We start from the raw sequence: 15,173 nt of genomic DNA on the forward strand, positions 1-15,173 counted from the left end.
GTGATGGTACAGAAGTCTCACCTCCTAAGCTCTGGTATAAACCACTCGGGAGCACAGACCCCAGGAGCGTCTTCTAGTTCCACCATGCCTAATGCGATGTGCATGAGGAAGGCTCTTAGTAGCTGCGTGGCTTGCTTCTTCCGTGGTTGTAGCCTAAATCCTGTCGGGGCAGTTGGTGCAGCTGAGCAGCCATGGGAAGGGGTGTTTTTAACTGGGTCCTGACCCGGGCTGGATTTGATGTTATCGCTGTGCAGGTGAGAGTGGCTTGGAGACACGTGGCTAGGATCCAGGATTTGGAGGCATCCTACGCATTCTTTAATACTTCTTTGGTGCCATTTTAGGCTAAATCGTTAGCATTAAGTAAGATATTTCATGAAATATGGCCTGTTGCCACTCTCGGTTTATTTCTGACATTCAAGGATGGTTATTATATAGTGTCTTGCATTTCTTCATGATGGAGGGACACACTTTGTGTGCTGGAATAAACAGTAAAAAAAAAAAAACTTTTCTATTGAGATGAGAAATTTTTCCTGTAACTACATCTTTTCCTCCGCCACCTCCTTTTTCCTTTCTCCCTGGTGGCATGAGGGTTTCAGCGTTCCTCAGATAGTCAAATAGGAGGCTTTTGCCCCACAGAGTGGCTCTCTCTTGTACAGAGAAGATGCCCTTGGAAGGCATTGTACAGCACCAGTTTCTACGATCAGGCATTCTGCTTGGCCACTTTTCCCCCCAAGCTTCGCAGGCCTAACAGCATGGATGGTGTGCTCTGATGAAAAGAGTGGACTCTTGGCTCCTCGTCCTGATTGCACTTCTGTTTGATAATGTGGTCAGACCACTTAACTTCTTTGTGTTCCGTTATATGGACGTTAAGATGGAGAATTCATATCTAACTCATGGGGATCAAGGGAGAATTTAGTCAAAAGGTGTATAAGTGCATATTTTATGCCAGCACTTTTTTTTTTTTTTTTTAGATTTTATTTATTTGAGAGAGCAAGAGCGAGCACAGATGGGGGAAGGAGGGAGAGGGAGAAGCAGACCCCCCTACCCCCCACGGAGCAGGGAGCCTGACGTGAGGCTTGGTCTCAGTACTCGGAGATCACGACCTGAGCTGAAGGCAGATGCTTAACCCCCTGAGCCACCCAGGTGCCCCTGTGCCAGCACTTTAATAGGTTTGGGGGTGAGTTTTGAAGGAATTGTGGAGACGGTAAACAAAGAACTGAAATATAGGAAGCTGGTAGAGGGGCAGGTGAGATTCCTGGTTAGAGTCTCAGCAAAGCAAGGGCTTTAAAAATATATTTTGGAAGAAATTGATACTGAAAGCAGCGTTAAAGCAGTCATGATGGTGAAAACAAGTCATTATAGGATTTCCATACGTGTATTTTATGGTTTAGTTATAATTTTATTTTCAGTTTCATATGGGGAATTGAAATGTCAACTTTCAGAATTTAGGGCTTCTGGAGATCTTAGTGTTGCCCGGGGAAGAGCTATGATATGAAAGATGTGAAACTCTTCTGACTTTTTTGTGTACGTACACTAATGTTTTGTTCAGTTAGCTTTGCGGACGAATGTGCGCACAGTTGCACATAATTGAGACTCGAAAAATATTCAAACTGTGCTTCACAATTTAACTTGAAAAAAGTTTCTTTGGTTAGATGTCTTTCCAAAATGTATTGTGTGTATCCTTGTCACCAAAACCAGAATACTGTCTCTCGTGGTGGCCTCTGATCGTCATGCCGAGTTCTGACGCGGTGCTTTGTAATGAAGCACTCAGGACCAGCTAAGCCTAGCTGTTGGCTCTCACTCTAAACACTCTTCATTTTTATGCTTTCAAAATTATGACGACTTCTTACTCCTTTTCTTTCTTTCATTCTTTGCTTCTCTTTCGCTCTCTTTTCCTTTTTCCATTAGTGGCCATTGTTTCTTCCCTTAGGGTAGGCGTTCTTAACTCAGTATATCAACTGTGTGCAAACTTTTATGTGCCTGTTCTGTGTGTGTTTTTTCTGGGGCGACGTTTCCTAGCTTTCATTGGCATTTCACAGGGATCTACCACTAAACAAAGGTTAAGAAGTGCTCTGTAGCAGTATTTTTTAAACTATATGTTTCAGTCTGTTAATGGCTGATGAAATCCACTTGATGGGTTAGGACCAGCAGTTTTAAAAAAATTTGTAATGAATAGAATTGAACAAATGACTATCAATGTATCACATACGGTAAGAGTATTTCGGGTTTTGTGGAAGTTTTGTTTCATACATATGTGTGTATGTGTATGTAAATATACACTCACACATACTTTGTTGTGATGAAAATTTATTTCTTACAATGAGTCATAGTTAAACGTTAGAAATATACTGCTACAGAACGGCCCCAGTTGAGAGGTGTTGCTGGTGTTTCTGTGTAGTGTGCCGAGTTTCTTAGAAATGTGGCTAAAATGAAAGGAAGTGAGGCCAGAAAGATTTTCTCTCCTTTTTGAAATGTTTACTGAATTGATTCCATGGGAATATTTAAAGAGGAAAGTAAGATAGAAGACAGTGACACTGTCATAGCTGCTGCCATTGAGAGTAAAACACGGTTCTCTGGGTCCTAAAGGTTAAGACCACAAGCGGTGGTTTTCACCTGTGGTTACACATGACTTTATCTGGGGAGACTTAAAAAAATGTATTTATTTATTTGACAGAGAGATAGCAAGAGAAAGCACAAGCCGGGGCCCAAGGGTGGGGGGAAGGACAGAGGGAGAGGGACAAGCAGACACTCCGCTGAGCGGGGAACCCAACACACGCTTGGTCGTAGGACCCTGGGATCATGACCTGAGTCAAAGGCAGACACTTAATCGACTGAGCCACGACTGGGGAGACTTTAAAAGATGCGAATGCCTGGTCTTTGGGTTACATGTATCAGGGGCCTCTTCTGGGTTCTGATTGCTGGATGCAGGTCCTCCAGAAAGGGCTTCAGCTTTCACTGTGATCACAATAGAAATACTTGAGTATTATTTGGTTATTCACAAGACATCTGTTCTGGAATGCTACAGATATCTGAAATATGAAGACGGAGATTGTTTTGACTTAGGAATGTTTGTACATTCTTCATTTAATGTCTGCCCTTGAGAGATGAAAGATAAAGCTGCTAATCGAATCTGCCATTTATAAAAAGTTAGAGCTTTTCCTCTCTCTCTTCCCTTTTTTCTTCCTTGTTCCCTTCCCCAGCTTCCTTCCCCCTGCCTTCCTCTCCCCCTTCCCCTCCCCTTCCTTTTTCCTTCCTAGATGTCAGAGGCTGGTCCCACAGGGCAGTGGGACTAAAGGGGGCTCTCCAGTGTCGTAGTGGTGGTGTGCATAGGCCTGAGTACTTGGGGGTGCCAAGGGCTGGGAACATGGAGGTGGTGAGCTAGGAAGTGGCTGAGATGGTTAGGAGATTGGTTATATTGAGTAAATAAGTACATTGATTGAGCAAATACATACATACGGGGGAAATGAGAGCTGGGCTTGTCTCTGTTGGAGAAGGTAGCTAGAACCTAATTGATAGATGGTCTTGGCGGTTACGGGGAAGGAGTCCCTTTCAGTGTAATTCACTTAACGGGAGAACATCTTCTGGATTCCGGTAGGATTTTCTCTGGGTTCTTTGGGGACAGGGACAAGGTTGAGGTGTGAGTGCAGCCATAGAAGTGGTGGTCTGCTGGGAAATGGACCGAGCCACAGGAGGCCTTTTTGTGAGCGCCGCTGGTACGGGCACTATCCGAGCTCCAGAGTAGTGGGGTATCCTGCACACAGGATACACCCGCCTCTTATTACCAGTCAAGTAAGTGAGTGGAACCCTGGCGTGTAGGGGATAAATACTGTTTGCTGCTCACTTTATAAATCTTTATAAAGATTTGTAAGCTTTTCTTTTTTTTTTTCTTTTTTTCTCCTTAGCAGATTCAGAATAAAGTGGAGACACCCAGCCCTTTCACGTACATACTTGACTTTAAGAAACTCTGTGTCTTATCTTCAACCTCTTAATGCCAGTGGTTGCTAAATGAGTTAGTGTATAGTTCTTTTTAGAGCATGGCCCAATAAGAAGATACCCACTTTAAATAATATACAGTTGCTTATTAAAAAAATAATGATATATTATCCTTTGTAAGTCCAAATGTTAATTGATGTAAACATGAACTCTCTCTGCTCTCTGTGGTTCTGATCCGCAAGAAGGAGGTGTAATCTGGTACTGCAGTTACCTGAATGTCGGGTGGAAAGCTGCCTACGGCCAGAGTTGCATGGTAGCCCCCCCCAGTCAGCCGCTCTCAGGAAGTCTTCCGTGTTTCAGAGAAAGGAAGACTATGATTGAGCGTTTGATTATTCTGTTGACACAGTGAGGGAATATTTAAATCTCTGATGAATGCACATAGACCCTTCAAGGAAGAAACCCGTAAACAGCAAGGGCAGGCGTCATGGTAGAGGACAAACCTAGTTAGGAATTCAAGATTAGAGGATACGTATCGGAAACATATACATAACGTAGAATGGAGAGAGAGTGCAGTTTCTTTTACGGTTTCCTTACTTAGATTGATAAAGCTTGTCCTGCTTGGCCCCTCTTCCGATTCGTTTTGAGCTGTGCTGGTGTACCAGTAATTGTTGCTGGGTAACAAACCAGCTCCCCAACTTAGTGGCCTAAAACAACAACCATTTATTTGTGCCCAGTTCTCTGGGATAGCAATTTAGGCAGACTTTAGCTCGGTGTGTCTTCTGCTGGTCTCTGACTTCAGGCATCTGGGGGCCTCACTGGGGCTGGACGGCTTAGAATGGCTTCACTCGCAGCTGGGTGTCAGGCTCTGCAGCTCAGGGCACCTCAGCCATCCGTGTGGCTCAGGCTTATTTACATCACGGCTTCCAGCCACAGCCATCAAAACGGGGTTCATCCTATGCAGGTACTTTTCAAGCCTCTGCTTATGTTTCATCTTATAATGTCCCATTGGACATTTGACAATCAAGTCACATGGGCAAGTCCAAATTGAAGGGCTGGAGGAATAACGTGTCTCTCGATAGAAAGAGTGACAAAGTCACATTTCAAGGGGGTATGCCTGCAGGGATGGAAGGAATTGTTCTAGCCATCTTTGCAAACAATATCCCACAGGAGGAACCTGAGGGGAAAGGCTATAGTGTAAAGATTTGTTCGGTGGCCACACGTGGCATATAGGTTTCATAAAATATTCGGCACTCTATGCAGTGTACTTGCTATTCTATTTCAACAGAAGAATAATTATATGAGAGTCACTTTCTTAGTGACAAACTAGCACTATACAAATCATTCAGTTAACAAATATTTACGGGGCATCATTAATGGGTCAGGCTTTTTCGAGGTGGTAGGGGAAGAGCTGGGGGGGGAAGCACACATAATTCAGTGTGTATAAAAGTCACAAGTAACAAAGAGAAACTTATAACTCAGTTGTGTGGCTTTTGATTTTGGGTTTGAGGCAGCAGAGTTGTTCTATATGTCAGAATGCTACAGAGGCAGATTTTTATCAAGAATTTAGCCACTGTGAAGTTTGGTTTCAAAGAGCAACTTGACCATTGGTTTCTCTGCCAACAGCAAATATCTGTTTCAATTATTGTGTTCTAGAAATAACTAGAAGAGGAGAGTCATGTACTTTTCTACTGAAGAAGGCCGATCTTTTAATCAACAGATATTAAAAGAATAACCAGCCATTGCATTTTCATAACTACGAGTGTAGCTAATTCTAGTACATTAGTTAGAAGCGATTGAGACCATTACTCCAGCATTTCTCACCTACTTGCCCAGGTAGGCTGGAGTGTGAAGAAACCTTTTCGAAAATGCAGAAAGTTAGGGAACTTAGAATCATCTCGCGTCAGGCCAGATTAATTGGTCCTAGTGATAGAATGTCAGAAATGAATGTCAGAAATAAATGTAGAAATTTGTGTGGGAACAGAGTTTTCTTTCACAACAGTGGTCTTGTCTGTGCTTGACAGGATGAAAAATTATGTGTAGAAATGACCTGTTCAGTTTTCTGGGTTGGGGGGGGAAGTCTTTTGTAATTAAAATAATTGTGACCTATGTTAAAAAAAAATAAATCAGAACACTCATACTGTTCTGTTCTCTATTCTGTTTAATTTTCTAGAAGGATCTGACTATCTTGAATCCTGTGGTGGCAATATGGGAAAAATTTGTTGCTCTAAAAATGCCACTTTTTGTTACGTGACGCTGGAAAGGTGGAGAAGTTAGGGCTGACTTTTTTCCCTTCTTTTTTTCTTTCACCTCTTTCTTAAGAACATTTTTATCACCTACATATTTTTGTTCATGTCTCCCCCCCCCATGATGTTGAAACTGAAAGGAAAAATGAAGCCACTAAAATGAGTTCCAGTTACGTGACTTTTGCTCATGGCCTGGTGCTAGTCTTTGTACGGAATGAACTGAACCAGACTACTCTGGCTGCCGGGAATCCACATCAAAATGAAAGAGAAGATTAATAGCGTTCGGGATTGTGGTGTGAGGGGGTTCGTGTCTGCTAAAATACGATATCGATCCCTCCAAAAGTACATTTACATTCCACGTTGAATTTAAATTTGACATTAAATGTACTCTCCTTTGGAAAGTACATTTAATTCTGATGTTACAGTATGTTAGATAGAATATGAGATTATGTTGTTTGAATGCCCAAGGGATAACCATGGCTTTCATATGGAGCCGTATGTTGTCTGAGCCCACTGGAGAGGTTGACAGGCTGGGGTAAGGCCAGTCCCCACGTAAAGGCCCTAGTTGATAGGTATGGATGTGGTTCAGGCGGAGGGAGGCTCTGGGTTACAGTGGGCTGAAATGGCAGGATAAAGATGAGGGAAGGAGACACCAGTTCTAACCGGAATAAGGGAAAGCATAGCTGTTGCTCAAAATTAGCTGTGGTTGGTGACAAAACTCTTGGCAAGTGTGACAGGACTGTGGAGAACTCTTATCCAAGATCATAAATTAATCTAGAGATTTATTTTGAAAGGTATTTTCAGTGTATAAATCTGTGCCTTCCATTTATCAGCAACATGAATAAACATTATTGACCATCTGTCTTTGGAGATATTAAGTGTTCTTGAAAAGTATGAATGGTCAAGCAGTAGAACTAGTTTTGTTTTTAAAAGGATGAGATCATGAAACACTGAGATTTAAGATGTTAAAACACATCCTGTGTAATAAGGAGGATATTTTTTGCTCTTTCTTTTGCAGACGTACATTGGAAGTGTGGTTATATCTGTTAACCCATACCGGTCCTTGCCCATTTATTCACCGGAGAAAGTAGAAGATTACAGGAATAGAAATTTTTATGAACTGAGCCCTCACATGTAAGTACAGGATTAAAGCATTAAGTTTCTCTTTCCCTGCAGAGATGTGGGGTTGACAGATGTGTCCAGCTGTTTCCTTTGAGTCTCGGGAAAATGTTTTCGTCATTTTTTAAAATTAGATGAAGGAATGTGAAAGTTAATTGTTATGCCTTATTTTAAATTTCAAAAAAGGCAGAATACTTCATTTGGCGTCAGGCTCTTTAAGTTCTGAAATATTTGGGTTCAGTATGTAAAATATGTTCTGTTACAAATTGTGTGTGAGTAGCAGCTGCTGCTAATTATTTTTGCAAATAAAACAAGAATGTACATTGTTTATTCTTTTAAAGAGCCCAAGCAGCATTTTCGTGGGTTGGATCAAGATAGATCCCAAGTGTTGGGTTGTGTAATGGTTTTTGAGCAAAAGGAATAAATAATACCTTCAGTTTATAATCTTCACAGACACTGACATTGTTCACCAGATGTGTATATTAGGCCGGTGATTTCACCTTCCCTGAAGCTAGTCACTTGTTTGATTTTTCTGAAGGTCACGTGTTAGTGTAAAGAGTTCCTGTAAATAACAATCTACGATAATTACATAGCGCCAAGGTTGAAGAACTCTGAACTAAAGTGAGAGAGCGTGTAGAGTGTTAGTTGCGGTCTAGCAGAAAAGAATTTTCTCTCTCTGGTTGAAGATGAGCTATGAGCTCTATAACTTTTGATAGAAAATAAAATCTAATAATTAAAGAATATATATAGATGTATTCGATGTTTCTCTTGATAATATAACACACACTGACATTTTTGGACTGTTTGGAACTAAAAACTTAAGTAATTCCTGAAAATGGTTGTTAAAAATTAAATACTGGATATTTTGTCAGTCTAGTGGATTCTCATTATTCTGTTTTCATCTAGATTTTGCAAGTCATGTTGTTTCATTTTGCCTAGAGAAAAATAAAATCTTGAAATTTGTTTTATAAAGTTATCCCTGTAGTTAAGTCCCTGTAATGAAATACTTTATTTGATGACTGGATATTTGTTTTAAATTCTAGGCCTTGATACCATGCTTCCCAAAGTAAGATGCTTGGATCAGGGGTGTTAGAACCCCCCGGGAGCTTGTGAAATATCTAGTTTCCTAGGCCTTACCTCTAATAAGCCAGGAATCTATGTTTTTCCCATTTTCCAGGTGATTCTTATATACATGCAAGTTTGAGAATAAGTTGTCTTAGATGTATATTTACCAATATTTTCCTTTCCTTAACTGCTTATAGCAAATCATGATCTTTGCTGCAAGTAGTCTTCATAATATAATAATGGTTTGTATTTATTGAGTACTTACATATGTGATAACTCATTTTATTCTCAAAATAAGTCTGAGGTGTAGGTATTATTACAAATGGGGAAATTTTCCCAAAGCCACACAGCTCATGGATGGGGAGCTGGGCTGTGAAAACGGTCATCAGCTCTGCCTCTCAGCTAGAAATGGGTTCTGCCATTTTCTTGGTAGGGCTTCTTGCTGTGTACCTCCATCCACACCCCAGGCCCTCCAAGGTAACCTTAGCTGTGCCTCAGTTTATTTCCAGAGGCAGCGTGTCATTCTTCCATTTGCAGCTTTAATCTCCAGCTTGGATGTCTATTCTAGAACACAGAAGTTCATGCTCTGTGATATCCATTTTTATCCCTGCCCCTGAAAGATTTCTAAGAGCCTGTGTGGCACTGCTACTCTCGTTTACCCCCCTTACTTCCCAAGGAAAACAGCTACGATCAGCTATAAGATAAATATCCAGTGTGCTTAGACTAAAGACAAAATCTTTTTTTTTTTTTAACTCGGTAAATGTTTATTGAATTGAGTTAGGTGACAAAAACTTTTTACCATGGTCTATGAAACACTGTGCATGGAGTGGCGTGCAAGGTCCGAGTTTACCTAATGAATCTGAATTTGCCAGATTGGTGTCACACCCGCCTTCCCATCTCGCTTTGTTTTTTAAGTCCTCACCACACTCCTTCCCACCTGGTCATATTTGCACATTCTGTGCCTCCTGCCTGGAATGCTTTTCTCTCCCTTTTCCCCACGGCAACTCCTGTTCTTCTCTTAGTTCTCAGATTGCCTTAGACCTCCTCAGGGAAGAACTGTCCCTCCTCCCACCACCCCCCATTCCCCACCTGGTCAAGGTCAGATCCATTGCCCTTGTCACAGTTATAGTTTAACATTGCTTTATGGGGTTTTTTGATTCATGTCAGCCTACCTGCCATGCCAGCTCACCATAAGGTTATTAGCACCTCAAAGTAAGTTAAGCGCTAAGAATTTATTGAACAGGATTTGGGCTCGAGCCCCAGCTCTTCCACTGTCAAGCTGTGTAATCTTGAGCAAATTACTTGAAAAAAACTTCAACTCAGAAATTAAGCAATTTGCTCTATTCAGTGGAAAAATAATGATTAACTCCTAGGATTTTTGTGAGGGGTAAATATCTAGTAGATATTTAGATGTCAGGTGCTTAGTATGGAATGGGCCGCAGCCCTGTAGTAAAGGAGAGCAGCTGCTATTAACAGGGATAAGTGAATTATTGTCATAATGAGAAGTATGGGACGCATTGAGAGCATCCGGACCTGCCCTTCCTTACCAGTTTCTCCTCCATGGTGGGGCATTTTCCACTTCCTTTATTTTTTTATCTTTCAAAGATTTTTTGTTTATTTGAGAGGGAGAGAGAGTGAGAGCATGAGCAGAAGGGCAGAAGGACAGGGAGGGAGACTCTCAAGCAGACTCTGTGCTGAGCATTAACCCGTTGCTGGGTCTCATGACCCTGAAATCCCCACCTACGCCGAAAACAAGGGTCCGAGGCTTAACCGACTGTACCACCCAGGTGCCCCTCCACTTCCTTTAAAGCATTTTTCCTGCATCATTCTTTGTGAATGTCCAACTTTGATACCGTCTGAAATAGGGTCAGCGCTAGCTAGGTTTCCTACTAAAACCTAGTCCGACATTCTCAAATAGGAACTATGCAGTATAAGATAAAGTGACTTTAGGCTTTTGATGTATTCCAACCATAACTCTTTCAAGAACTTGGTCCAAATTTAAATAAAAAATTTAAAGAGCTGCTCAGACTACAAGTACAGTTTGAAAATTTTGCCAATTAGTTTACCCCAGATGACATTTGGAATTTAATTTGACCTAGTGTTGACTGTTAGTCTTCGGAAACATCCAGGTACTTCCCTTATAGCTCACGTATTTTTGAAGGTGTCCAGAAATTATCTTTCTTTAAATTTCAGATAATCGAAAAAATATTTAAATTTCATGTAAGTACGTGACTTTGAGATAGTGGATGTGTATAAATGAGTAAGATGAAAATAAACAGTGGTTTTGTACCTATATTCCTTTTCAAAGGTATTTTCTGTTGTCCTACCTCTTCTCCTGCTCTCTTCTCTGAACTCCTCCCCCTCTACGTTCGGAGCCACACCTTGAGTGTGGTATCACTGGGTGTCATGTCCAGAGAAAGGAGGGCTCCACGGGGCAGCATAGATGACACCGTTTGCCTTTCTCATTGTGTAAAGAGTGCCTTTCCAGTGTGATTCTAAGGTTCTTTGCACATTAGGAATTTTTTTTTATGTATCCCAGCGAGGACTTAGTCCCTTCAGACAACTCAAGAACTGTATTCATGGAGAATGAATACCCAACTACATAGACAGGAAAGAATGATAGGGGAGAGATGAAGAGATGAGGAAAATAATTAGACTATTTAGTTTCCCTCCACTCAGTTAGAATAGCACCATGACAATCCACCTGATATTTTATTTATCAAATCCACTGGCCTTTTGTTGGGTGATTGCTTTTGGCCTTGCAGTACTAGATTTGGCTTATTATTATCCTGTGGATCTTCCTAAAATCAGAGCATGCTACTTCCCTTCCCAGAAACCTTCATGGGCTCCCTGTTACTTTGAGTGAACTCCAAGTTTCCTGGCTTGGTGTTCAAGCTCTGCGCGGTCCAGCCTCAGCTCCCCTCTCCAGGCCCACACGCCAGCAAGCTCCTTCATGGAACCTCCTTTTGAGTCCAAGCCTTTTACGTCTTCTTTCCATTCCTACTGCACACCCCATCTGTACTGTTAAAACCTTGCCAGTCTCCTCGGGGCTGTCTGAAAGCCCAGTGCACAAGTGACTTCTGCCTCTGAGTCACCGGAACCCCTCGTTGCGTTTCTGTGTCATCCTCTTTAATGAGATGGAAGCTTCTATAGGTCAGGATCCTTTCCCTGCCTACGTCTGTGGCTTTCATTGCTTTTCTCTCAAGAGCTCAGTGACTGTAGAGCAAAAGGGGTTTTAAATCATTTTTCATTTCATTTTACCTGTATTATCTCATCTCTGGCAGGTCAGTGAAATCAAACCATTCTTAGTAGGATATTTACAATTTTATTCAAAATTTCATGGAGTATAATGAGAATTTCTTCTCATTCTTATATAAAACATAAGCTAATACTTAATACTATTTTTATGGTGCTCCTCAATCCTGAGTGTTCAGGGTCCATTTATTCATGTTCTAGAGCACTTTTACTGTCTGGGGAAGTGTCTAGCCAAGGGGACATGGCAACATAGCAGAAGAGAGTGTTGTAACCCCTGCCAGCATCCCCTCCTGGTGGTCACAGCCCAAGAGCAAGCTGAAATATGTCCTTAGCTTAGGATATAATGTGGTAGCCATGTTTACATTAGGCACTACGAGCAGTATTTGAAGCAAGTAGTCTTTCCCTCTTAGTAAATGAAAAACCCTGTAACAAAGTTTAAAAACTGAGGAAAATGGCTTAAGGCTTTGAAAAATTTTGTTATTCTCACCTAAAAATGAGAAAGTAATTAACGGGAGGATTTGGAGAGGGCTCATGTCAGTGGTCCAGACATGAGCCCTCTGTCACTAGGGAAATTTTGTGCCCCAATTCTGGGCCAGATTGATTTGCAGGACCACATGCCATTACCCATAGAGTGATGTTGCTGGAAGGCTTGTGTGTTTTATGTCTTTGTTACGTCTGTTATCATTTTACTCCACGGTAAACCGATAAATGTTATAAAGAATATTTCTGGCTGTATCTCAAAATGTACTACTGCTGTGGGTGTCCAGAGCTTAGAATAAAGGTCCAGGACAGAAGATCCAGATGTTCTCCCTTTTAGGATATCAGTATTTTTCTGATACTGATCCAACAGCAGAGTTGGAATTCTGTGAATAAAATTGTATTTATTTTAAGGACTCTTAACGACAGTTTGACCCTGAATTCTCATAGAGGTTGTTTGTATAAAAGAGTGTGGAAGTTCTTTCTTAAGGAGAAACGGTGAGAGACAAAGTTAGTTGATGTGACATCATGTTGCTGAGACCTTTGTATTATTTCTCTCATTTCAGTTTTTGGAATAACTGAGCCTCTCATTGATACTGTACCTCTCCAAAACTCACTTGCAGAATCCATTTTGTGCTTTCCCACCTAGTGTTCTTTCTGCTCCCTGCTTTAGAAAAGTTACTCATTTACTGAGCAAATATTTATCGAGCACGCACCATGTTCCAGGCTGTCTGTCAGGCACTGGGATGGGGTTGTGAACAAAGCAGATAAAATTCCTGTTTTCGTGATAGAGACACTGTCTTCTTCTAACTTAAGTATACAGAAACCAAGATTGTTCCAACCATCAGTTCGGAGGGAAAAGGATAGAGTAAAGGGAGGGAAGCTTTTGTGGAAGACAAAATGAACGTCATTAGTGATCTTTGAAAGCACCATTGATCCCTGTTCTCTCGTGTGGTTTGAGTCAGGAGCTGATAGGTTGTGGTCTGCAAGGTTTTGCAACTGTGTAGGCCTCTGACCTTACGAGTGGCTTGTGCGGGACAGAGTCCACACTCTGTCATGAGTTCCGGTGTAGACTCCGTAAGCTAACATTTCCTATTGGAATGACACTGTCTTGAAAAGAGTTGAAATTGCCTTTCATCTTTCTGCATGACTCATGAGTCAAAATAAGCAGAAGGCAGTCCCCCTGTTTGCTTTCAGTCTTGGCAGGTGTTTGTTTGATTCTGGACAATCACGGACTAGAAGACTTCTTGATTTAGAGAGACTATGAGAGGAGTAACAGTAGTAGAGAGCTGGATTGTAGCTGTGCAGCGGCGATATGACGGTCAGGGGCAGCCATTAAATTGAAGGCCTCCCAAGGCTGCGGGGAGAAGAAACATTTGTGGGCCTAGCGCATGTCCAGCTTTTATAAAGCTCCTTGTACTGAACTTACTGCCTTTGACTCTCAAGCTTTTATTCTCATTTTATCGTTTTACTGGATGTGTACTCTTGGCAGAAAGACACCTCAGCTAATTTTTCTTTCAGATTACCAACCGTTTTGAACTCAAGTTGGAAGATTGGTTCTTTGCCACCATAATGTTTTTATCACGAAGATCATTGTGATGTAAGAGTACATTCAGGGGCACCTGTGTGGCTCAGTCAGTCAGTCGTCTGCCTTCGGCTCAGGTCGTGATCCTCTGGTTCTAGAATCGAGCTCCGCATCGGGCTCCTTGGTCAGCAGGGAGCCTACTTCTCCCTCTGCCTGCTGCTCCCCGTCCTTGCGCTCACTCTGTTTCTGACAAATAAATTAAAAAATCTTAAAAAAAAAAAAAAGAATCCATTCATTAATGAAAAGTGTTTCTGTGTGTCTGAGAAGGCTCAGATTCCTAATTTCTAGATCCCTAATGAGAATTTATATCCCTTCTCACAAAATGCACATCTCAGACTTGGAAGTTTATTTTGAAAAGTCTGTTTGCAATGCCAAGCACATATTCATACCAGCATACATAGTTATTTCAGTGATACCATCTTAAAGGGAAAAGTTTGGTTCTCAGCTAAAAAACTTTCTTCCTGCCAGAATGTTACAGGTCTTTGACAGGCCCTGAGAAATTCTACAACATCCTAGAAGAGATCCATTTCATCCAAAGGAATGGCACTGAGGCCTCAGCCCTGAAAATGATTTATCTAACGCTTCATCCCCAACAGAGAGAACTATAGTTGGAACCCATGTGGGGAGCCCTATCTAGCGAGGGTATATTTAGGGTTGGTGGCCAGGGGCACCCCCTTTGTTGTTGAAATAAGAAGCATGGCCAAGGTCTGTTGCTGGAACTTGTTTGGCAATAGGACAGGGTAGCTAGGGCAGAGGGAGCCGTGTGGGTGTTTGTCTGAACAGGGATCAGCAAATACTAGTCCTGATCCAGTCTGGGGCAGTTAACAAAGCCAGAGATAATGGAAACAAGAGTTCCAGAGCAAACAGAGTAAAGTGTGTAGGGTCCCAGACTTAGGAGACTGGAGAAGCAAGACTGTGTCCTGGGGCTGTCCTGGGACAGAAATCCATACAAAGGGGAACAGGCCTAGGTGTGCCAGCCCCGGCAGGGACTTGATGCTGCCCGTGTTGTCCAAGATGTGCTTCCTTCCCAGCTCCAGCCTGTCTCAGGAATCCCAGATCCCTACATGGAGTGATTCTTTACTCATTCAATCAGCTTTATTAAGCGTCTACAATATGTGTGAGGTGCTGTGGATACAAAGACGAATTTGTCCTTAAGGATTCACAGCCTACTATGGGAGAGAGACCAGTAAATAACTGCAGGAGGGAGAGAACTTCCACGAGAAAGGTGGGAGATATAGTGGGGTGCCTGGGTGGCTCAGTCGGTTGAACACCTGACTTTATTTTAGCTGAGGTCACGATCTCAGGGTTGTGAGATTGAGTCCCATATCGGGCTCCATGCTGAGCATGGAGCCTGCTTAAGATTCTCTCTCTCCCGGGGCGTCTGGGTGGCTTGGTTAGTTAAGGGTCTGCCTTCGGCTCAGGTCATGATCCCAGGGTCCTGGGACCAAGCCCTGCATCTCCCTCTCCCTTTGCCTCTCCCCCCAGCTTGTGCGCTC

The 15,173-nt window shown here is 42.1% G+C and overlaps 1 protein-coding gene across 6 annotated transcripts in view; it reads left to right on the forward strand.

The window, feature by feature from the left end:
• The window catches only part of MYO1B (myosin IB), a 174,747-nt gene that overhangs the window by 42,719 nt on the left and 116,855 nt on the right, over positions 1-15,173 (forward strand). For all 6 annotated transcript variants that reach the window (XM_026492296.4, XM_048214435.2, XM_048214436.2 and 3 more), the window contains exon 3: positions 7,195-7,310. In XM_026492296.4, the coding sequence (XP_026348081.2) occupies positions 7,195-7,310 (116 nt within the window). The remainder of the gene's footprint in view (positions 1-7,194; positions 7,311-15,173) is intronic.

This window comes from Ursus arctos, unplaced genomic scaffold (genome assembly GCF_023065955.2).
Source record: "Ursus arctos isolate Adak ecotype North America unplaced genomic scaffold, UrsArc2.0 scaffold_1, whole genome shotgun sequence".
Lineage (NCBI taxonomy): Eukaryota > Metazoa > Chordata > Mammalia > Carnivora > Ursidae > Ursus > Ursus arctos.